At 46.0% G+C, this 25,936-nt stretch overlaps 1 protein-coding gene across 5 annotated transcripts in view; it reads right to left on the minus strand.

Annotated features, from left to right (window-relative positions):
- DOCK10 (dedicator of cytokinesis 10) overlaps positions 1 to 25,936 on the minus strand; it is a 362,682-nt gene that overhangs the window by 232,002 nt on the left and 104,744 nt on the right. Inside the window, exon 1 of one of the 5 annotated variants that reach the window (XM_044290305.1) lies at positions 3,996 to 4,205. The exons of the other annotated variants lie outside the window; for them this stretch is intronic. Coding sequence (XP_044146240.1) covers positions 3,996 to 4,127 — 132 coding nt within the window. The 5' untranslated portion in view covers positions 4,128 to 4,205. Of the gene's footprint in view, positions 1 to 3,995; positions 4,206 to 25,936 lie in introns of those variants that run through there. 5 annotated transcript variants of the gene reach the window in all.

The following is a 25,936-nucleotide window of genomic DNA, read 5'->3' on the forward strand; positions in this document are numbered from 1 at the left end:
AGCTAGACCCACAGCCTGAGCCAGACGCTTCTGTAAACCAGCTGCAACCAGGCAAAGGGGGCAGGGACTGCCGACACTAAAGAGGCCTACACACAGCTAGTTAGGATTACACAGGGCATAAAAGATGCATTAGCCATTCAGCAACAAATTAGCTTTTTAGCAGTGATCCAATGGGTCACTGCACAACTATTAGCTGAGATGTTCCTGCTTAAAGGGGTTGTCTCAGAGAGACACCTTTGCATAATGGCAGTCCATGTAAGGGTGGTTGCACACAAATTAAATATGTTGCTGAATTTGCACCGAAATTCCTCAACACCGTACAGTACAGTGTATTAGAATGCTGCTTTGTTAGAATGCTGCTTTTATTGCGTTAGAGGCTCCATGAGGAGCACCAGTCCCAATTCCATCAAAAAAGGCCGAGCATATAGCTCAGCATGCTGGGCTATTTTGTCCAGTAAAATTGAGTTTTCTAATGGAAACCAGACAAACAGCATTAAAGTCAAAGGAGTTCACCAGGCGCCGTTAGTGTCAGCTATGTCGCGACAATTCTGCTAGATTCACTCATCTGCTCCTATACTGGAGCAGAACAATGGAAATAACATTCGTATGAAACCTGTCTGAATTTTGCACCAAAATCAACAACCAAATCCGCATGTAAGACATGAAAATTTCACTGCAGATTTTGGTATTAAACCCGTTCTATTGGGTAATTTTGTACGATATATGAAACCAGCCAAATAAGGCATACGCAAGACCAGAAAAACATGGCTGCTTTCTTCCTACAACAATGTAGCACTGGCTCATAGGTGACTGTTTTTCATATAGCAATTTAGCCTCTTTCAGAGCAGATCTGAATATCAGACTCAACCCGGGGACAGGTATGGTGCTGCTTTTGGAAGAAAGACGCCATGCTTTTCCAATAAAGGCTCATAACAGAGTTGTTGCAGGAAATGGAAATTCCTCCTAGCTGCCATTTATGGAAGCCTGTAGTCTGCCAATGTCTATGCAACACAGCCATGGTCTGTTAAAGGGGTTGGCCCATCTCAGAGATTGATGTCATATCGATTGGATATGCTGTCAACGTCAGATCCACCACTGGGACCTGGTCCTAGGGTCCCTTAGACGAAGTCCAGCACACCGTGAGCGTGCTGAATGAAGAGCGCACTGCGCATGCATGGCCACCTCTCCATTTAGGCAACGGACTGCCAGAGATAGCTGAGCCAGCACTCAGCTATGTTCAGAATTTCCATAGCGGTGAATGGAGGCTGGGTGCACTTACGTGGTGTGCCCTCCTTCACTTCAAGGGGCCCATTCTGGAGATAGCAATATGGCAATATTTGAGATGAGCATACCCCTTTAAGAGGCTACAGGTAGGTTTAATTTCCACGGGACATCCATGCTGTAGGCTTGGTCAGCTCCTGCAGGGTTATTTGGTCAATAACAATATACTGCATTAGGAGACTGCACATAATGTCCTCGGATACATGTATAATGCAGCATGCATAATGTACCTAATGCAGTCACTTCATATTTTAGTCAAAGTACCTACTATACCAAAGTGCGCGTACACTTTATAAGGTACAAGAAGAGCTCTGGCTGGGTACTTTCCATTTCACATAAGGCTTCTCTTTTCTCCTGCCCTAGAATGGCTTGAAATGATCTAGTCCGTCCGATCTTCTGGAGATCTTTCTACTGATTTGTAATCGTCTTCCATGATGGAGAGGTAGAAAGGTGGAGGAGTGTAATGCTCATAAACATGGCAGATAGACTAAGACCGATTGTAGATCCATATGTAGTAGGTACGAACCCTAAATTCACGGAACATATAAGTAATGTATTTAAGAGTATATACAACGGGAGCTACTAGGCAGTGCTTTATCAGATCCTTCTTCTTTACTACTGACTCAATACACCAAACCTTGCCGTCTGAAATAGCTGCAACTCACCCAAGAATCCAAACTTCCTCCTGAGACTCAGATACAGACAGTCTGAAACGGAACTGTCTGATAACCACAGAATGGGTTGTCTACAGCTGAAGCTTAGAGGGGTTGCCTCTCTTCAGCAAGCGGCATTCATTAATTTATCATGTAGACAAAGTTAATACAAGACAACTCCTAATGTATTGTGATTGTCCATATTGTCTCCTTTGCTGGCTGGATTCATTTTTACACCACATTATACACTGTTTGTATCCAGGGGTTATGACCACCGCTGCAGCGCAGCTACGAGGTGGAGTATGTGTGACTATGTGAGCTCCCATGGTCCCGGCCACCAGAAAGACCAGCACATTTTCCTACAGTGTGCAAGCATGACCACCACTGCTGAATTGCAGGGTGGTCGCAGTGCATAATTTGATCAAGCCAGCAAAGGAGGCAATATGGACAATCACAATACATTAGGAAGTGCCTTGTATTAACATTCTCTACATGATAAATGCCATTTTCTGAGGTGAGACAACGCCTTTAAAGGCCCATGCAAGACTATACTTTTCTTGAACTTATGTATTACTCCTCTAGTCTACTCTACATACCAATGCTGAACAACAAACACATATGAGGTCATTTATTAAGACCCACACTTTAGATGCCGGTCTTAATAATCCTGCGCTGACGCTTGATGCGCCTAGGTTATGAAGAAGTGCTGGCCTCTATATAACTTAGGTGGCCTAAATCGCCTTAAAAAGACGTAGAAAATGATAAATAAGAAGGGATGGCTGGTCTGCCCCCCTTCCTCGCCACCTTTTTTAGAACTGGTGTTGGTTGTGTGGATGGGGAAGAAGTCGTAGATTCACCCGCAAATCCCCTTTGCGGGCGAATCTGCGACAGATGTACGCCAAAAATTGGCATGTATCTATTCATAAATGACCCCCATAGTCTATGCAACAATTATCATTTTGTTTCGTTTCAGAACTGACTACAGTTTCCTTATGATAAAATCTGGTTAGTCACACCCTGCAGCATGGTAGGGTCTACAATGCTCATAGTCCGGCTGTAATGTTACAATAAACACTTATGAAAAAGTACACACATATAATAACTTATTAACCCTTGCTCTGGAGGAGACACCGATAGAAAACACGGATGCAGCCTAGCTAAACTTGATGGTTAACACGTTAAGTCAAAACGGCAGAAAAAGGTTAGCTAACTCTTCCAATGGATTTCAATGGCTATTGTCAAAAGATGAGTTAACACGGTGATGTCAATTTTAGCTCAGCTACATCTCTGTATATGTATATATATATATATATATATATATATACACACACACACACACACACATACATACACACATATCCATATACACAGTATGTGAGTCTCTGTCCATCTCATATCCACCTACTGATTGTATCTATCTGTTTAATATCTGTCCGTCTATCTATCTATCCACCCCAAATCTGTTTTTTCAGAAATGAACCTATAGAACATCTTTAGTTCTTCCTAAGGCTACTTTCACACTAGCGTTCGATCGGATCCGTTCTGAACGGATCCGCTCATAATAATGCAGACGGAGGCTCCGTTCAGAACGGATCCGTCTGCATTAAAATGGCAAAAAAAAGCTAAGTGTGAAAATAGCCTCGGACGGATCCGTCCAGACTTTCAATGTAAAGTCAATGGGGGACGGATCCGCTTGAAGATTGAGCCATATTGTGGCATCTTCAAACGGATCCGTCCCCATTGACTTACATTGTAAGTCTGGACGGATCCGCACGCCTCTGCACGGCCAGGCGGACACCCGAACGCTGCAAGCAGCGTTCAGCTGTCCGCCTGTCCGTGCGGAGGCGAGCGGAGCGGAGGCTGAACGCCGCCAGACTGATGCAGTCTGAGCGGATCCGCTCCATTCAGACTGCATCAGGGCTGGACGGAGGCGTTCGGGTCCACTCGTGAGCCCCTTCAAACGGAGCTCACGAGCGGACAGCCGAACGCTAGTGTGAAAGCAGCCTAAGTCAAACATAAAAATAGAAAAGCGGCAGAAGATTAGTAAGTGGCATCACCTACACAGCTCATTCTTGGAAGCCTCCCTTGGTTGACTCTTCTCATGGTTTTGCGCTTCTTCCATGCTTCTGGGCACTGCTCTCTCCTGAACACTTTCCCCTTCAAGCTCATGGTATTGAGGAGCAAAGACTCCATCCAAGGGTGTCCTGTGAAGCCCCGTGCCTATACAGAACTGAAGACTAAGTAGCTCACATGTGAAAGGGAAGTACGATATAGTCTCATACTGAAAGGAAGAAGCACGGCTCACCCCTTCCAGTGAGACCAAAGTTTGCACATTTACATGAACAGACCTACCACAGCAACAGCATATGCATGAGTAACAAAGAATACTGCAGAACTACGGATGTAGTACAGTTAACACTCCTGTTTTCTGAGATTTCTGAGTGTGTTATCTAATCTTAGCAAACACCTTCAATTGCTTTTCAATAGCTTTTGTATCAAGAAAACACGATGAGTTAAAGGGAATCTGTCACTTATTTTGAGCATATAAAACTGTTAACATAGCAACGTGCAATAAAGTACCTTCGTTCCAGCATGTGTCTTCTTTCTTTTATTCAAATTTAATTTTGATGATTTTTCTGATATGCTAATTAAGCCTCAAGGTGCCCAGAGGGGCATTATTACTCTCCTCTAGTGCCCAGTAACGCCCCCCCTGCAGTGCCAAGCCCTGCCTTTCTTCCAAGCCCACACGTCTCTTAAGAAATAAATTTACTCCCACATCCTTGCAGAACGGCGCCACCCTCTCCACTACGTCATGTAATTTATTCACCCCACCATCCTTGTGTCCTCCTTTCTTGACCTCCAAAATCCTGCGCAGCTGCAGTATCGCTGACTGACTGCGCCTGTATGATACTCTAGCTCCTGAGGCAACAGCGCTCTGATTATGTCACTGGGCTCGGCGCATGCCCAGTGACACTATTGAGGCTGTTGCCCTCAGGAGAAGGAGTATAGTACAGTGGTATAGTATAGTGGTTCCTGGCTTGTTCCATCTGTCCAGTGAGGGCCACCCTTGTGGTCATAGATGTTCTATGTCATCCCGGTGTCTCCTTCCCTTCCTGTTCTTATTTGTATGGAGTGGGTTATGTGCAGGGTGTTTGAATGTCTAGTTTGGTGTTACAAGTCTGGTTGTGTTTGGTGTCATGTTTACTAGACATTCCCCTGTCTCCAGGTATTGCTGCTATGGTGTCCCGGGTTCCTGTGTGGTTTGTGGTGTGTGCTGTGTCCTTTAATGTTGGTGTGGACACTAGCACTTGTGCACGGGTTCCAGTCACTGTGTCTGTGGCAGGTAAGTGTGTTACTGGTTTCACTTACCTGCCATCTCATTTAGCTGTATGTGTTTCCCCTCCTTGCAGCCTGGCCTTAGTTAGAGATTCCTGTTCCTCAGTGTTGTGGATGAACAGGTAGTCTCTCCCCTGCTCCTAAGTGAGGGATTTCCAGGGCAACTCAGGATATTTGGTATCCAGTGTATGAGCCGTCCCACCATCGGGGTCTGCTCATATGGTGAGGAGTCAGGGAGAGGATTAGGAACGTGGTAGGAGGTGACCTGCTCCCTTATTACTCCTTTTTGGCCAGGCTGATCCCCTTTACCCTTTGACACCGCATGGTGGGGGCTTTCCCCCACTCCCCGTCGTGACAGCTAGGCAGTTGAATTAACTGGTCCCCTCCTTAGTATAACTGTGAGGGAATCTGCGATAGGGTCACTAGTCAATGCTGCTTGTGTGCAACCCAGCACCCGTCCTCAATATCCTTGGCCACTGCACTGAAGGATACCGTACACACCGTACATCGATCTGCAATCTACACGTCTGGAGGCGGTAGGACTGTATATTACCCTTTTCTATCTTTGGGCAATTAGTTGGATGTGCAGGTAGCGGTCCAGTCCATCTGTTCATTGTTGTTTGGTATTTTTTAACTCCTTAATATTTTATGGCATATCTAGTAAAAGTTATATTTTAATGAATCAATATACCCAGTCAACTAAAGAATTTGAGTTACATTTGGGAGTGGCACGTCGAAGTGCAATCAGGTGTTGGAAGGTTAAAAGTAAAGAGGTATTCGGGGATTCTCTTTGGATGACCTATCCTCACCATAGCCACCCTCCATAGCTGTCAGATGTTCATTTGGCCATGTGTGTATGTGATGGAGAGAAAAGCATCTTCCAGACACTTCTGGTGGTGGCTAATGTCCCAGAAGCAGGGGTGCACCACCAATGAGGCCAGGTGAGGCGATCGCCTTAGGCAGCACCAGGTAGGGGCAAGAGGGGGGCAGCAGAAGGGCCATGGGTAATGAGTGCTTTTGATTGTGGAAACGCTCATCTCTACACATTCAACTGCATTGCTGTACTCAAGACAGCAATACAGTTGAATGCTGCGACGGCAGTGATGTTTCCCTGGCCCACCGTTTCCTCTAATAGGCTTTAGTCCTATTTCCTGTAGCCTATCAGAGGCCAGCATCATCAGTATCGCGCTGCCTGAGAAAGGCATTTCAGTTTTTGCCTCAGGCAGCAGAAAGGCTAGGTGCACCCCTGCCCAGGAGAACAAAAGGATCAGGCAATTTTATTCACCCAATCCTTCTCTGCCCGACTTCATCTGTCAGGAGACTATATACAGTACTGTACTAATATGTATGGGGGCCTAAAAGCCATTAATATCAAATCCGTGGGGCTCACTTCTGGCAACTCAACTGCACCAGCTGACAGAAGGGTCTGCAACACCCTGTCCCATGTATTGATTACTAGGTGCTGCACTGCACATTTGGTAATGGCTGTGCCTGGTGCTGCAGCTCACTGTGGCTCCGTCCAATTAAAGTGTTGCAGATCTGTATAGATGTAATACTTCTCAAAGGGGTAGATTTTCAAGACCCATGTTTTCTGCACTGGGTAACTTTTTTTTTTAAATGTAATTGGACTGGTCTGGCTAAGTTTACCTTAGTTCCCTAGTTCAGTGTTTCCCAACCAGTGTGCCTCCAGCTGTTGCAAAACTACAACTCCCAGCGTGCCTGCACAACCAAAGGCTGTCTGGGCATGCTGGGAGTTGTAGTTTTGCAACAGCTGGAGGCACGCTGGTTGGGAAACACTGCCCTAGTTAATACTTTTGTATAGGTATTGAATTACCTAGTAATTGCAGCATGTTCTTTCCTCCCCCAGGCATTTCAGTGGTGCGTCTTATACAGCGTTGCTAGGTGTCCTCCGTCTCCTATCTTCTATATACAGAAGATGGAGGACGTAGTAGTGGGCAGTCCCGAATCCTGCGTGCACGCTCCCGTCAGACCGGGATAGTGCCGATATTCACGCAAAAATTTGCAATTAGAATATTTGTGCAAAATTCACGATTACTCAGGAGGAAGAGGGCGTGTTTAAGTCTGAAGAAAGCCGATTGGTTGGGGTTAGGATGCGCGTTCCTGAGATGAGCCGAATTAATTCTGGGTAGTTAGAAAGGGAGGTCTTAGCCTCAGGGTAAGGGCATCAGCGGCCATCTTGAGAAGATAGTCAGAAAGAAGTCTTGTCAGCAGTGGTTGCTATGGACTGAATCTTATTAAACAAGTGGTATGTGAACACAATAATTAGTGATTATGGATTATCACCACAGCAGCAACAACATATATGAAAATTTTATATTGAGTGAAAATATGACAGTTATCCTTTAAGATATCCGCTGGACTATGCACCTAACACAGGACACAACACAGGAGGCAGTTGATGGACGAAAATGAGCATGTGCGGCCATCTCAGTGAGCAGGACAAAGAAATAAGAAAAATAACAAACAGCAGGTGGCGCTATACAGATACATTTTATCGAATAACTCAGTGGCTATGCAAAATTTTTAATTACATGCAATTACAAAAGTATTCAGATCCCGGTGCTGGTTTGAAATCTGTAGAATATTTTTATTGGGACTGATAAATTCCCCCCAAAGCATCTGCTACAATTGTCTACAGTCTAGGCAATCTGTGTACTAAACACATCAGTCGGTAGAATGGGTTCACACTAGAGCTGCAGTAAACAAATATTTTAGTAATCGAATATTCTACCAATTATTTTTACGATTAATCGAGTACTCTAATAAGAAAAAATGAATTAATAGACTGTTTTCCTTTATAAAAACTCATCAGACCCCATGCCATCAGTCCCCAACACCCTTTGTTCCCCCTGTGTGGTCAGCCCAAGTGCATCAGCTCCACTATCCCCCAGTGCCATCAGCTCCATTACCCTAGTGCCTTCAGCACTCCCCCACCCCAGTGCCATCAGCTTGCCCCCCTAAGAGCCAGTCCGAGTGATGAACCAGGCGGCAGCGGTCCAGAGTGCTCCCGGACAGCAGGAGGTAAGGCATCCAGCCATAGAGCATGACTCGATGACATATATTACAGAGAAGAAGCATTCTGTTCATGAAGGCACTCTCTCACATTTTCAGTCACAATGCGCCTGTGATGAGGACTTCACCCCTGAGCACTGATTTATGGGGGCTCCCTATAGTAGTTTCCATTGCTATTATTGCTGAGCCTGCGGCTCACACCTCGGTGTTTATTACATACGCCCCCTGCATGCTGACTGTGCCCTTCTCCAGACTCTTCAGCTTCTTGCTAATCGTCCATTGACTGTGGAGTGTTAGTGCCGCTCAGTTCGCAATCCCGCCGCCCAGTCAGGATGCTTTTCATAGATTGTCTGTCCGGGCTCTGGAAGCCCTGAGCTCAGCAGTAATGAAGCTCGCAAGTGCGCATCGCCTGCAGTCCCCGGCCGCCCGGATCCTCCTTGCCCGCACCATGTCACCCCAGATCTCTGTAGTGTGCTCATGTCAGCGTCCTCACTCCTACTTTGCTGTTTCTTGCAGTGAGGTTGTGGACATGGAGTGGCCAGTACTTACCTTTCCTGTAGGGGCTCCGTTCCACAGCTCCTCCGTCTTCTTCTCCGCACGCTGCACTGCCGTCCTGACGTCACACAGCATCGGGTCATAGTGCACGTATATGCGCACTATGTCCTGACGATGTGTCAGGGCTGAAAGTGCAGCGCAGTACGTGCCTGCGGGTGACGACGGAGCGGTAACTAATAGCAAGAGCTTCACTCCCGCTCCGTGGTCACATGACACAAATGAATCCTCGATGCAAAAAATTTGCATCGAAGATTTTTTTGTGGCAAATTACTCTATTCAATTGAGTAATCGTTTCAGCTGTAGTTCACACCAGCACTAGTAAGAGGACTGGAACATATACCGGATCTGTTATATAGCTGAACTGAATGATGTCCGACAGACCCATTGACTATTCTGGTGTCCACTCAGTTTCTCTTCTTTACTTCTTTCTTTTTTACTGAACAAAAAATTCCTGCATTCAGTACTTTTTTGTCTGCAGATGTGAACATGTATAACAATGGCTAACAATGTATAACACGCCTAACAATCTATTAGTTTAGACTATATTAGCCTGGCTTCCTTCTAGGCCGGCAGCCATGCAGACCAATTTGATGTAGTGGGCGGCGTATGGTCTGAGCACTGACAGGCTGGCCCCCCCACCCCTTTATCCTCTGCAGCAATGCTGACAGCGTTCATACTTCTATTTTGAGAACACAACCTCTGGATATGACACTGAGCACGTCCACTCAACTTCTTTGGTCAACCATGGCGAGTCCTGTTCTGAGTGGAACCTGTCTTGTTAAACCCCTGTATGGTCTTGGCCACCGTGCTGCAGCTCAGTGTCAGGTAATCCTCTTATAGCCTGGGACATCTTTATGTAGAGCAACAGTTCTTTTTTTTAGATCCTCAGAGTTCTTTGCCATGTTAAACTACCAATGACCAGTATGAGAGAGTGTGAGAGCGATAACACCAAATTTACCACACCTGCTCCCCATTCACACCTAAGACCTTGTAACACTAACGAGTCACATGACACTGGGGAGGGAAAATGGCTAATTGGGCACAATTTGGCTATTTTCACTTAGGGGTGTACTCACTTTTGTTGCCAGCGGTTTAGACATTAATGGCTGTGTGTTGAGTTATTTTGAGGGCACACCAAATGTACACAGTTATACAAGCCGTACACTGACTACTTTACATTGTATCAAAGTGTCAGATGTTCAGTGTTGTCCCGTAAAAAGATAGAATAAAATATTTACACACAGTGTACTCACTTTTGTGAGATACTGTATATATATATATATATATATATATATATATATTTATTTATTACATTATTATATAGAAGTTATTTTTTAGATACTGAAGGTACTTTGCTGGAGCTTTTTCAAGACTGGCTTTTCCTGGGCCTGTCTTGATATCCTCTGTGCTGCTGGAGGATGCGCCTAATTATGACAAGGGACATGCTTTGTCATAAATCAGGGGCATCATCCGGCAGACCGTGCACCTAACCAGAAATCGACAACAGCTCAGAGCTGCCGTAGATTTCTGCCTTCATTTATGCTCGAAAACTGGCAAAGCGTGCCGAGGTCTGTGAAAAAGTGGGAGATGCGAAAATGTATTAAAAGTCGCAGTTAAAAAGTTGCACCTGCAACCTCGTAGCACCACTTTTCAGGCACAAAGAAGATGACAAATCTCACCCTTTGCTTTTCTGCCCTCTGTGATTTTGCTATATTTGATATGTTATAGGCAAATGGCTTTCTGCATCACTTCTGGGCGCCTGTACGCACGTGAGTATACGGTCTCTGCCTCTCATCGGCATCGACGTCTACATCCCAGCGTTCACGTCTTCCAGCGGTAAGATCGGGGCCTTGCGGCTTCATTTCTGGGCAGGGGAGAGGGATCGGCACCGACACGCCGCACGTTGTTACCTGCACATCTCGGCGGGCGGCAGAGCCGGCTTCCATGTGTTCAGAGCCGCTCTCTGCTGCCTTAGGTTGTCCCAGCATGCCATCTGCTGGTCAGCGGTGTTGTTACAGCTTACATCTGCCTGTCATGTCTTGATACATTCTAGTTATGGTTGTGTAGTATTATAGTGATAAAAAAAAAAAAGGGGGGGGGGGGGGAAGGCGAGTTACAGGAAAAGGAAATAATAATAAATTAAAGGGGCTAAAAATGATGAGGAGTTTTTTATATGTATATCCGGTATTGTTGCATCATAGGACAGGGCATAGGACAATGCATCTTCTGCATTAATCATGGTGTGTTTTAGTAGGATGCCTCAAGAATCATTGATGAGCAATAGATCATCATCCCGTGGGAGCGTGGTGTCACATTCCGCAAGAGACTCCACACCATCATTAGGTCATGGACTGTGCCCAAGTTGATGGCAGAGTTATCCAAAAGAGGCATTCCATTTCTAGCTTCTGCAAGGAAGACGGAACTGTTCCGTCTTCTGTCTTCAGTTCCGGAGGTCCAAAATCCGCAGGTGGTGTCCATGGACACTATTCAGACCTCGCTTACACAACTGTACGCGGCCATCAATTCCACGGCGTCATCGATGTTGAACTTTCAGGCCAGGCTAGAGTTGGTTGAGGCAGGCGATACAGCTGCCCGTTTGGTGTGCCAAAGTCCGGCAGGTTCTTCTAGCCTCCAGGCTAGTGTGCTGGTGGGTCAGGTTCTGTACCCCCTATCGCATTGCAGGTCTCTCCACAAGCAGACCACGTACCATCACCAGTGCCCAGGCTCGACCAGCTAGTGATGGGCTAACGGTTCATCTCGCCACCGCCAGGTCCCTTATGACTAAAGCCCAGACCTGTAACACCCTGAGGATATATAAGAAGGCATGGACCTCGTTCTGTAATTTTAAGAGAATCCATTCTTCGGCAGGAGTGGGCAATATCTCTCACCTACTGGCCTTTGCCACATTTTTGGGCCACTCCTACCACAAGCTGTCATTTAGCACTATTAAGTTATACCCGGCTGGGATTCAACATCATTTGTATCTATGGCATCATAATCAACCCTCCTTGTTTTCAGCCCATCCAATTAGAATGCTACTGAAGGGTATCCAGAAGAGGTCCGCTGTGGCCCACCCTACACGACAGCCATTTACAGGGTCAATGTTCAGATTGCTTTCAGATAAAGTATGCAAAACCCCTTCAGTAAGCACACTAGTTTATTGATCAAGACACCATGTACCTAGCCTTCTACGGCTTCCTCAGACCAGGCGAGTTCACCTGCGCCACAACATGCAAGAGCTATCTGAGGAAGGATCAGCTGATATGGGATGGGTCATGCTAAGTTTTTACTTTAACGTCCACAAAGACGGCCTGAGCGGGTCAGCTCACAGACGTTAGATACTTCCCCCACTGGTAATAAGTGGTGCCCAGTTATGGCAGTGCAGGATTGGACGCGCTTTACCGAAGCAACCCCAGGGGATGCTCTTCTGCTAAGGCTGGGCTCTGCGCCTTTGAGTTGTCAGAACTTTCTCAAATTCATCCGAATATTTTTGAGGTATGTTGGGGTCAGTCCCAGTTCCATCACAGGGCATTCCTTTCGCACTGGTGCGGCTTCGCTGCCTCCAAGCACATCGTCTCAGTGCATGTTATTAAGAAGTTGGGCAGATGGCTTGTCATGCATGATATATACCAAATCCGCAGTGTGAAATGTTTAATGCTTTCAGGTAATTTTGTTAATAACACTATTGCCCTGAGCTATGTTTGTTATTTTTGGCCCCTTTAGCCTACCCTCCGTACAGCAGTCTCGGCATACCCCCACTGCTTAGCATAGTAGGTAGGTAGGCGTACTTATCTTGAGCCGACCCGAATACAAGTTATAGGCAAATGGCTATTTGCCGCATTTGTGTGAGGGGAGGCGGGGCTATATTGCTTATAAGCCGCAGCCTCCTCCTTACCTTACCGGTGGCTCGTTTCTGCCCCACCCTCCCAAGTCCCCTTTTTTCTAACTACTCAATGGGGTGGGCCCCTTTAGCCTACCCTCCGTACAGCAGTCTCGGCATATCCCTACTGCTTAGCATAGTAGGTCGGTACCGGTAGGCATACTTATCTTGAGCCGACCCGAATACAAATATACTTTATACGTCTCCGCAGGGGCAGACTGGAAACTTAAAGGGGTTCTGCACTTTCATTTAACTGATGATCTATCCTCTGGATAGATCATCAGCTTCTGATCGGTGGGCGTCCGACACCCGGGACCCCCGCCGATCAGCTGTTTGAGAAGGCAGCAGCGCTCCAGCAGAGCCGCGGCCTTCTCACTGTTTACCGCCGGCCCACTGACGTCATGACTAGTATCAACTAGCGTGGGCGGGGCTAAGCTCTGTTCACTTGAATGGAGCTTAGCCACGCCCAGGCCATTGATACTAGTCGTGACATCACTGGGCCTGCGGTAAACAGCGAGAAGGCCGCGGCACTACTGCCAGCGCCGCTGCCTTCTCAAACAACTGATTGGCAGGGGTCCTGGAAGTAGGACCCCCGCCGATCAGATGCTGATGATCTATCAGAGGATAGATCATCAGTTTAAAAAACTGCAGAACCCCTTTAAGGACTCTAGGAAATCTCGGTGAGAACTCCTTTGGTAGTTGCACTAGCGACCAGTTTGGTTGCCATCCAACTTTCCAAGAAATTGATATAATTAAATTGTCACTGTACATCTGCACAGAGAAAAATGTATCTTCTCCTCTTATCTCCTCTTCTCCTGTTACCTCCTAAACTAACATTCTCTCTGAAATTTCTGCTAATTCCACTATGTGAGACTAAGACAGACTGTAAGCACACTAAAGAATTAGATTACAAACGTCAATAGAAGTTGATAGAGAGGGGAGACAGGAAGGAAGAGCGAGTGCTTTGTTCACATCTATACTGTTCAGGGTCTCTCGTTAAGGTCTTGTATGGTGTTTCTGAGTGATTCTGAGAGTGAGTGAGTGAGGAGTTAGGAAGTTGAATCTCCTGTCTCTATGTGTATTTTATTGGCAGACATGAAAGCAGCTAGTCTCCACCCATCAGCTTAGGGACAAGTAAGAATTACAGCTAGAGGGTGAACTGCTAAAAATGACAGACTAAGAGTACTTTCACACTAGCGTTAGAAGAATCCGGCAGGTAGTTCCGTTGCCGAAACTGCCTGCCGGATCCGGAAATCCGTATGCAAATTTTATTTTATTTTTTCCGGATCAGTTAGACTTATGCATTGAAATACTGGATCCGTCTTTCTGGTATCATCCGGAATAACTGATCCGCAGCTAGAAAGAACTGCGCATGCGCAGACCGGAAAACCGGATCCGGCGATGTGGCAATTTCTGGAACACTTGGTACCGGATCTGGCATAAATACATTTCAATAAAAATGAATGCCGGCAAGTGCGGTAGTGTTCCGGGATTTTGGCCAGAAAAAATACCGCAGCAGGCTGCAGTATTTTGTCTGGTTAAATAACATACAAGGGACGGAACAGAAGACATCCTGATGCATACTGAACGGATTGCTTTCCATTCAGAATGCATTGGGACAAAACTGATGTGTTTTTTTTTCCGGTATTGAGACCCTTTACCGGATTACAATACTGGAAAAGTATAACGCTAGTGTGAAAGTACCCTTAAGCCATATAATGGTCAGTTACAGTCCCATCACACATGTACACACATAGCAGATTTGTCACGGTCTCTCCCATGACAGGGGTCAAAAGATCTAAGAGACTGGCTGAACGTGATGTGATCTGACAGCCTATTTGGTTTCACTTGTTTGTGTTGTTGCTGGTTATGACCACACCTTTCGTCTCAGGTGTAGCTTAAAGAGCTTCTGTCACCCCCCAAACAGCAATTTTCAGTATTGGACTTAATATAATTGCTAATGTACGCAGAGTCCATATATACCCCTCTTACCTCTGGCTGTGCTTCAAATTCTTTAAAAATAGTACTTTTGTGATATGCAAATGTCTTAACTACCAGCAAGTTGGGCGGACTTGCTGGTAGCCGCCGCATCCTCGGTCTAAAAAAACGCCCCCCTCCTCCACTTGATTGACAGGGCCAGCGAGCGCTCTCCTCCTCTCGCTGGCCCTCTCTGCCCATAAAATCCCGCACCTGCGCCGTACCGGTCCTCATTCGGCGCATGCGCTCTGAGAAACGTACGCTCACTTGCCCGCTCCTTCCTCAGTGCACCTGCGCCGATGACGTCAGCCTACACCCGATGCTTCTTTTCTGGGTGTTGGCTGACGTCATTGGCGTGGGCACACTGAGGAAGGAGCGGGCAAGCGAGCGTCCTTCTCTCAGAGCGCATGCGCCGAATGAGGACCGGTACGGCGCAGGTGCGGGATTTTATGGGCAGAGAGGGCCAGCGAGAGGAGGAGAGCGCTCGCTGGCCCTGTCAATCAAGTGGAGGAGAGGGCGTTTTTTTTTAGACCGAGGATGCGGCGGCTACCAGCAAGTAACCGCCCAACTTGCTGGTAGTGAAGAAATTTGCATATCACAAAAGTACTATTTTTAAAGAATTTAAAGCACAGCCAGAGGTAAGAGGGGTATATATGGACTCTGCGTATATTAGCAATTATATTAAGTCCAATATTGAAAATTGCTGTTTGGGGGGTGACAGAAGCCCTTTAAGTGGTCATTCCAACCCCGCTATTTAGTCTGGTCTCACACATCGTGCTATGCAGTTGATAGCTCCTTTCTGTTTGTGTTAGTACATGCAGCTTTGTGTTATGCATCAAACTCAGGCGTAGATGCAAAGAGAAAGAAGAAGTATCCGGCTTTCTTATATATTCCTCCTTTATTCACTCCTGGCATTGGCTCAAGAATCTCCATCAAAAACTGTAATTCCAGCCTATGCCCGGTTTCACACAAACCTTTTTGAGGCATTTTCGGTACCATTTTTCATAGCATTTTTAGCATGTTCCCCCCACCCCAAAAAAAAAAATTGTGAAATATGAGACTGTCTACATACACAATATTACATTTTTTTGCCTTTTTGTTGATTTTTTGCAGTCACTGGTATTATCAACATGCCGAATACTCAAGGTTTGGCGTTTATTTTTCTGCTGCAGAAAATAGAATTTGAAAAACAACAAGGAAACACCTGTGCCAAATGTCACAAAATGAAAAGTGGCACCAAAAACATAAAAAACCCTTGAAACACAAATAGCATTCTTAAATGTAATAAAGTGTGTATAAAGAAGGCCTAACAAAAGCATGTACATGAAATACTGCCAATAGGCCACTTGTATGCTACACAGATACATAGACATATGTCATTAAAGGGGTATTCCAAGATTTAATTATTGATAGCCTATCCTCAGTGCCAGAACTACATATCCTCAGTGCCAGAACAACACCCCCGCTCTAGTGCCATCCATTTTGTAGTGGACAAAGCTGGTTACTGCACTGCTACCCCCATTGAAGTGAATGCAGTAACCAGCTCTGTCCACTACACAATGGATGGCGCTATGTAGTTCCAGCACTGACTTCCGGAGCTTCCCAAAAGAGCTGATCGCCGAACTGATGGCCTATCCTGTGGACTGGCCATCAATAATAAAATCCTGGAATACCCCTTTTAATAGTCATATTGAACAAAGTAGTGGACTTAAACTTGCAGTACAGCTGAGGTTGTGGGATCCTGACTTATCCCAGCTAAAAGCTGTTAGCATATAGTTGGATATTACAGTCTACAGGCATGTCATTGTGCACACCAAATTCCTGAAATACTGTACACTGCAGCCCATCAAAAGTTAAACAAAGACATGAAGAATATACAAAGGCTAGTAGTATAGTAACATAAAAGTTATCAAGCAAATATGACAGATGTTGGTTGTAGTCATTTTCCTTATTCATAATAGTCAACCTGGTATATGTAAAGCATAACTGAAATTACACATAATAAATGACGCTTCTCATAACAGCAATAGCAGAGGGTGACATTTCATCAGACATCATATAGTAAATAGCAACCTCTTGCTAACAAACCTAGAACCAGCTCTGGACCTCACATGGATCCAGAGATATCAGCATATCTATAAGCTCCAGGGGAGTGTCTTTTCTGATGCAGCTCAGGGGGCGTGTCCATGCGCTACCTATCACAGCTCAGGAGGCAGTTGAAGGATGAAACTGAGCATGTGCGGCCATCTCAGTGAGCAGGTCAAAGAAATAAGAAAAACAAACAGCAGGTGGCGCTATACAGATACATGCTATTGAATAACTCTGTGGTTATACAATTTCTTTATTATATGCAATTATAAAACCCCCACAAAATCCATATCACGACAATCCATATCACGGATGCAGATCCCAGACCAACTGGGAGTCTAAAAGCCCAAATTCTAAAACCCAGTGATGCTGTTAATCCAATGTATGGGCCGGTTCATGATATGAGCACAAAAGTGCGGCTGTATTAAAGGATAAATCTACTTTCACACTGGCGTTTTGGCTTTCCGTTTTTTGAGATCCGTTCAGGGCTCTCACAAGCGGTCCAAAACGGATCAGTTTGCATTCTAATGCATTCTGAATAGAAAAGGATCCGCTCAGAATGCATCAGTTTGCATCAGTTCAGTCTCCATTCCGCTTTGGAGACGGACACAAAAACGCTGCTTGCATCGTTTTGGTGTCCGTCTGACGAAACTGAGCCAAATGTATCCGTCCTGGCACACAATGTAAGTCAATGGGGACGGATCCGTTTGACACAATCTGGCACAATAGAAAACTGATCCGTCCTCCATTGACTTTCAATGGTGTTCAAGACTGATCCGTCTTGGCTATGTTAAAGATAATACAAACGGATCCATTCTGAACAGATGCAGACTGTTGTACTAGCTGAACTGATCCGTCCATGACAGATCCGCACAAAACATGAGTGTGAAAGTAGCCTTAGGGTCCATTCACACGTCCGTGGAATGGGTCCGCATCCGTTCCGCAATATCCGGAATGGGTACGGACCCATTCATTCTCAATAGGGCAGGAATGGATGTGGAGAGCACACTATCCGCATTTCTGGAGCGCGCCCCTGATCTTCCGGTCCGGAAAAAAATAGAACATGTCCTAGTCTTGTCTGCAATTGCGGACAAGAATAGGCATTTCTATGGGGGTGCCGGCCGGGTGTATTGCGGATCTGCAATACACCACGGATGTGTGAATGGACCCTTATTCTGTCATCACTGCAGATCAGCTGTTTGAAGGGGCTGAGGCACTCATGCAGAGGCTGCGGCCTCTTTACTCTACTCGCCCGTTTTCATGGTAGTGGTGGTGAAGGGTAATTACGGCTTCATCCAATTCACTTGAATGGGGACAAAGATGTAACTATACTGCACCACTGCTACTATGTAGATGGCATACAGGTCAACTGAGACGTGGCTGCAGCACTTGCATGAGCACCGTGGCCTCTTCAATCACTCAAGATCTGGACTCCCTTCAATCTGAGGATAGGCTGCTAATATTGTGATGCCAAAAAAATCATTTACGCTCATGAGAAGTGAACCTTAGTAAAACGTTGTAATGTACTCCATTTTTAACAAAACAAGAGAAACAAAGTGATAAAGTGATGCCAGATACCAAGTAAATACATGAAAACCCCAATTTCAGCTAAATACAGTACCCCAGTATATGTATGAAATGCATTACCTCTGAATGCTGCGTCTATGTACACATACAAAGGATATTTCATTAGAATCAGCCAGGATTTTTTCTCCATTAATTAACTCACGGTTTACTATCTTCATGTGCACGCTACCAGTTGCATACAACAGGCACTTGTGCCAGGAGGGTTCCTACATCCTGCCATAGTTATGCGCCTACAAGCTTTTGTAACACCCCAGAGTTGGATTACTAAACACTTTTACCCCGCTGCAATCTGCTAAGAGCATTAACATTCTCATTTGGTGCGATTTCCCTCATGTCTTCACAACTGTGCAGACAAAACCATTTTAAATGTGATATTTTCCTTGTAATGTTTAAGGTCTATCAGCAGGTGGCAGCATCGTTGGTAGGAATAATTTTAATGGTATGGCCCTTCAGAATGGGACGTTCCTGTTCTGTTCTGCCCCCCTGCTTAAGGGAAGTGGAGTTTCCCACATCCTGCAACAAGGGAGGAGAAACCCAGTTAGATCCAGTTCTAGCTCTCCCTGCATGGGGAAGGCTGTGTGTGTAGGAGCTCCCAGATATGGGGATCCAAAGCCAAGATCTTGTCTCGGCTGAGGAGAATTGATCATCATCCCCAGCCTGAGCCTTGCAGCCTCAGCTGGTAGAAGCAAGCAGCCACATCGAGTTACAGGAAGAAGCATACCCTGAGACAATAACTGTGAGTCAAAGCCAAGAGACCAGGAGAAGCCATATTCCTCCTCAACTAGTCAGTCCCCAAGATAGCAGAAGATAGTCAGCGCAGAAGCCAAATTCCTTCCACACATTGCCAATACCTGCTGGGACTAAAGACTATTGCTGTACCTTGTTTGGATGAAAGCTGCAACTAGTAAAGACAAGTTTGAACTTTACCAAAGGTCTGGATCTCAATTACTGCTACAAAATCCCTCAATTACTCCTACTAGCACAACACTCATTTTATTGCAAGTGAACCAGGATCCAGGAGTTCAGCCGTACCCAGGTAGGAGACACCGTTGACACTATTGCCATTAACACACAGAGCTACATTACACCACTCTGGCATTCCTAGCCTGGTACGTGAGTTACAACACCTTAAAGGGCCCTGTGTTAGTACCCTGCGCACGCTGCAATTGGCGTCACAAAAAAACAATAGACTATTATACACATATCCGGACCCACGGCATAATTTGGCGTCCGTGTAACTATACCCAAGGGTCGGCTCATTGCACTTTTTTTTTATCTTACTTTCTGAAAGTACTGTGAAATGTAAATGTGAACATGTGTATATTCATATTACTTTTCTTCTGACATATTCAGAGGTAGGGTATAAATGTTAGACATAAATGTATTACGGTATGTTAAAAATAATTCCATTCCAAGTTTACACTTAGGTCTCATGAGCACGGCAGAAAATCCACAATAGGGTTTCCATAGTGGCACATGTGGCATCTACTGTACCTTTTTGTATGCCTTTTATACAGACATATACCCAGTTTTATTTTCAGTTGGAAGACATGCAATTTTAATTGAAAAAAAAATACACGGCATGTTCCATCAGACTCCGTATGCAGAAAAGTGCCCTCCCATGGGGAAGAGTATGTTCATATGAACAATGCTTAAAATAACTTTACCACCACAATTCTGGACTATTATCTGCGGTAATATTTAAGTAATACTGCACATAAGGAGTCCAGGTTGCCCTTTTTTATTTTCCTTATGCCCCTCATCCCTCTGCTGACAGCACTCAAGGCTACACTGAAATACACAGTCTGGACTGCTGTGCTGTGATAACATAATGCGCATGCACAGCAGTTCTGACAATGTATTTCAGTGCAGCTTTCAATGCTGACTGGGGGTGCAGTATAAAGTAAAAAATGGTGATCTGGACTACTCAAGTATTACCACTGATAATAGTCCAAGATCACGGTGACAGATTCCCTCTAATAAGTTATCCCCTTCTCTGTCAACTGCCTTTGAAGCTTAGGCTACAATATCCAGATCATAGAGCCCCACCTAAACCTTTATTACAATATCCAGATCATAGAGCCCCACCTAAACCTTTATTACAATATCCAGATCATAGAGCACCACCTAAACCTTTATGCCCTCAGAACGGTGACTTGGGCTGTCGCTGGAGTGAACCTTAGCAGGAAGAGTTCAAAAAGAGGATCTTAAAGGGATTCTGTCACCTCCCCTAAGGCAAAAAACGATTTAAAACCAGCCATGCAGCACAGCTTACCTGGATTAGGCTGTGCTGTTCAATCTTGAAATCCGTCCAGCAGTTAGTTCAAAAAACGAGTTTGATCAATGAGGAAATGCGTCCTGAAGGTGCCCAGAGGGGCGTTTTTTTCTTCTGAGAGAGCCCAGTCCCGCCCCTTTTTTAGTGCCCAGCCCGCCTTCCTTTTACTTCCTAACCGCCGCCCCCAGCCTGCCACAGCCTCCCCTTCCTCTCCTCCCCCTCCCTCTTGCCGAACGAAGTCTCGCACAGGCGCAGTACCCACTGAGGGCTGCGCCTGTGCGATCATCAGGAGACTGAGGGCGGCAGCTTCATCTTCGTCACTGGGCATGCGCCGAGCCCAGTGACGTCCGATGCTCGCTCTTCCCTCAGTCAGCAGGGAAGAGCGAGCATCGGACGTCACTGGGCTCGGCGCATGCCCAGTGACGAAGATGAAGCTGCCGCCCTCAGTCTCCTGATGATCGCACAGGCGCAGCCCTCAGTGGGTACTGCGCCTGTGCGAGACTTCGTTCGGCGTGAGGGAGGGGGAGGAGAGGCAGGAGAGGCTGTGGCAGGCTGGGGGCGGCAGTTAGAAAATACAAGGAAGGCGGGCTGGGCACTGAAAGAGGGGCGGTACTGGGCTCACTAGGAAGAAAAAAACGCCCCTCTGGGCACCTTCAGGACGCATTTCCTCATTGATCAAACTCGTTTTTTGAACTAACTGCTGGACGGATTTCAAGATTGAACAGCACAGCCTAATCCAGGTAAGCTGTGCTGCATGGCTGGTTTTAAATCGTTTTTTGCCTTAGGGGAGGTGACAGAATCCCTTTAATTATTCTGTTAGAAGTTCATTCTGGTAGTATGACCAGCTATAACCCCACATGTTTCCATCTAAAATCACAGGCCTAAAAATAACAGCATAGGCCCGCAGAAATCCATTTGTCCTGTATTACACAGAGCAATCCTGACAGCAGAAGGTATCTCTACTAATGTGGGAACATCAAAACTTCATTGTTAGGCCTTGCTCACACTCATTGCAGTTTTAAATGATATTTCTTTCTACTGGCAAAAATGAGGCATAGTTCCTCTACTTCTAATCTCTAAAGCAATGGTTCCCAACCAGTGGCTTTGGGGGCCACATGTGGCTCGTGACCCCCTGCTGTGTGGCTCACCATGGGAGTCCTGCGTTATGACCATATCTACTGGCTATTGCTGTTGTTGAAGACAAGATTTACCACCAAACAGTGCAGACTGGATGGTATAATAATAGTGTTAAATAGGACCTTTCATCGGTCCAATCATTGTAAGATAACTATCAGGCTGTGTAGAGCGGCGCCCCGGGATCTCACTGCACGTTCTATTATTCCGGGGCGCTGCTCCGTTCTCCCGCTATGTCCCCCGGTATTTTCGCTGACTTGGTTATACTGGGAGGAGACTGCCCTTTTTCTCCTGGGCGTCTCCTTCTCCCAGCACAGAGATCACAGCCTGGGAGATAAAACCCAAATGGCACCATTAAAAACTACAACTTGTTTAGCAAAAAATGAGCCCTCAAATGGCTACATAGATGAAAAAAATAAAAAGTTATAGCTCTTGGAAAGCGGCAATGAAGAAATAAAAAAAATTGCCTGGTCATTAAGGCCCAAACGGGCTCGTCACTAACGAGTTAATCGACAGTCTGAAGTTTGTTGCATTGAACGTGGACATACATGAAAGCAAAAAATTACAGGCAACATGCAGATTTATCTATGTCTTGTGTGACCGGCAGGCGCAGAATGACAATGGTGATGCAACAGCTGCAGTAAAGGAGGTTGATAACTTTTTATGAAAGAATTTCCAGCTATGTTAACAGCTCAACAATGGCAGAAGATGAGGGAGGGGCTGGCAGAGGAAGCAGGAGGAGCAAGGGTGCACACAGCGGCCTTGACCCGCCCTGAGTGCACTTAACTTCTCATTTGCATATTGATTCTTTCTCCAGAATGAGGCAGCGGATCACTGAAAGATATTCACCTGAGCTAGTCCTATCAGGCATTGTGAATCAGCGAATTCCCTGGTGACACATTCCCTTTAAGCCTAACCTCGTGACTATCGTTAACCTCAGGTATAACATAAAGATAACCAGATTACTATTGAGGTCGTATTCCTTTGTGCAGTATAGAACCGCTTAATAACTTGTGCCTGGAAGATAATGAGGAGTCAATGACTAAAAATGTAATAAGAAGGAAACAACAGATAGTTTAGCAGTAATTGCACGGCCTTTGTCATGCAAAGCAAACATCAGATGTAATGAATTCGTCTTATTTCTCCCAGTGATGCTTATACATACGAAGACATGCAGACGTGTTCAGGTTTATATATCTACAGGAAATCTGATTCCGAGGAAGAACTCCGGTACATATAATAATGGGTCACCTACGGACAGTCCTGACATGAGTCTTATACACTGAGAATTCTTTCTGATTTGTATTCAGCGACTCCACTCCTTCCTGACCTGTGTGTACCTCCACGAGTGGTATAAGGGGTGCGCTATAAAAGCATTTAAATAAACTTCAGAAATGACCTGAGGATATAGGTAATTTAAAACATAACTTTTACTAAATACTATATTAAAATATAATGGCCCTTATAAGTGTGAAATAAACTGTGACAAAATAATATATAAGATAAATATGAATAATTGATTAGATCTTACCACATCCCGTCGTAACGATATACTGGTCAGTTCATGAGGTAAGGCTACTTTCACACTTGCGGCAGTGTGATCCGGCAAGCAGTTCTGTCGTCGGAACTGCCCGCCGGATCCGCCGATCTGGCTGTGACTGAAAGCATTTGTGAGACGGATCCAGATGCGGATCCTTCTCACAAATGCATTGCAAGAACGGATCCGTCTCTCCGCTTGTCATTGATCTGTCTTGTACTTTTTTTTCACATTTTTACCGTTCTGCGCGGGCCGGAAGGAAGGATCCGGCATTCCGGTATTTTGAATGTCGGATCCAGCACAAATACATTCCTATGGGGAAAAATGCATTCATGGCAAGTCTTCATTTTCTTTCGCCGGAGATAAAACCATAGCATGCTGCAGTTTTCTCTTTTGCCTGATCAGTCAAAATGTGTCACGGCTGAGGATGGGGAAAATCCTCAGCCGTGCGATGCCAGAAGATGTTACTGGGTGCTCGGCCAGAACAACAGAAATAGGGAGCAGGTCACCTCCTATTGCGTCCCTAATCTGACCCTGACTCCTAACCGTATGAGCCAACCCTGATGGTAGGAGGGCTCATACACCGGAACCTAATAGTCCCTGCTAGCCCTCAGGGTGGTCCTGGACTAGGAGCTGGGTAGACAACCTGTTCCTCCTGGAAGTGGAGAAACAGGAGTCTAAAGTGGCCAAGCCTCATGGAAAAGGGAGACATGAACAACTTATGGCAATGGCAGGTAAATGTAACAAATACAACACCTACCTGCCACAGACAAAAAAAACTGGAACCCATGTGCAAGTGCTGCTGTCCACAACACCACAAACGGACACAGCACACACCACACAATCACACAGGAACCCAGGACCATAAGCTGCAAAGAATAAAGACCAAACAAACATCTTCATAACGTCATGTGACATAAATCTATGACCACAAGGGTGGCCCGCACTGGCAGATGGTAAATAACAGGAGGATGTCTCCAGCAACCATGGCTGAAGAACCCCTCAGCTAAGGGCTCTTTCACACTTGCGTTCTTTTCTTCCGGCATCGGGGCTCTATGCCGGAAGAATCCTGATCAGTTTTATCCTAATGCATTCTGAATGGAGAGAAATCCGTTCAGGATGCATCAGGATGTCTTCAGTTCCGGAACGGAACGTTTTTTGGCCGGAGAAAATACCGCAGCATGCTGCGCTTTTTGCTCCGGCCAAAAATCCTGAAGACTTGCCGCAAGGCCGGATCCGGAATGAATGCCCATTGAAATGCATTAATCCGGATTCGGCCTTAAGCTAAACGTCATTTCGGCGCATTGCCGGATCCGACGTTTAGCTTTTTCTGAATGGTTACCATGGCTGCCGGGACGCTAAAGTCCTGGCAGCCATGATAAAGTGTAGCGGGGAGCAGTATACTTACCGTCCGTGCGGCTCCTGGGGCGCTCCAGAGTGACGTCAGGGCGCCCCACGCGCATGGATGACGTGATCACATGGCACGTCATCCATGCGCATGGGGCGCTCTGACGTCATTCTGGAGCGCCCCGGGGGCCGCACGGACTGTAAGTATACTGCTCCCCTGCTCCCCACTACTACTATGGCAACCAGGACTTTAATAGCGTCCTGGCTGCCATAGTAACACTGAACACATTTTGAAGACGGATCCGTCTTCAAATGCTTTCAGTACACTTGGGTTTTTCCGGACCCGGCGTGTAATTCTGGCAAGTGGAGTACACGCCGGATCCGGACAACGCAAGTGTGAAAGAGGCCTAACTGAAACCAGCAGAGGCTTATAGCCCAAAGTAGCCACACCACACTCAGACACACCCAGTGCACACACACTGAGGGAGTTAACCCTTCCTAAACCAGGGAGTGTAGTGAAACCACATAAAGGGGAATACACAAACAAACTCTCACTGCAGCTGTTACCGTCGACAACGACATGCGTGGCAAACGTGTCCTGGGAGCCGGCCAGAAGGCCGAGACACTGCCACCACATGTACACAATACCACACGTTGCCAAGGGCAGCCACAGGCGAAGGGAAAATGCACACATAACATAAAACACAGTGCACACCAGATATTCTAAGTGCATACAAACACACACACATAACCAAAGGCAGCCGCACGCATACCTGTTGTCCGCGGCAACCGCACTTGAGGCAAACAACTAAGTGCCCCTAGCTGCGGTTGACACACCAGACCGCGGGCAACTGCATGCGGTTCCCAAGGAGTCACGACTATGAACATGGTCGTGACAAAATGACTGAACTGAAGACCTCCTGATGCATCCCGAACGGATTACTCTCCATTCAGAATGCATGGGGATAAAACTGATCAGTTATTTTCCGGTATAGAGCCCCTGTGACGGAACTCTATGCCGGAAAAGAAAAACGCTAGTGTGAAAGTACCCTAAAGCTACTTTCACGCTAGCGTTTTTATTTTCCGGCATAGAGTTCCGTCACAGGGGCTCTATACCGGAAAAGAACTGATCAGTTTTATCCCCATGCATTCTGAATGGAGAGTAATCTGTTCAGGATGCATCAGGATGTCTTCAGTTCAGTCTTTTTGATTGATCAGGCAAAAGAGAAAACCGTAGCATGCTATGGTTTTAT

The sequence above is a fragment of the Bufo gargarizans genome, chromosome 4 (assembly GCF_014858855.1).
Source record: "Bufo gargarizans isolate SCDJY-AF-19 chromosome 4, ASM1485885v1, whole genome shotgun sequence".
NCBI lineage: Eukaryota > Metazoa > Chordata > Amphibia > Anura > Bufonidae > Bufo > Bufo gargarizans.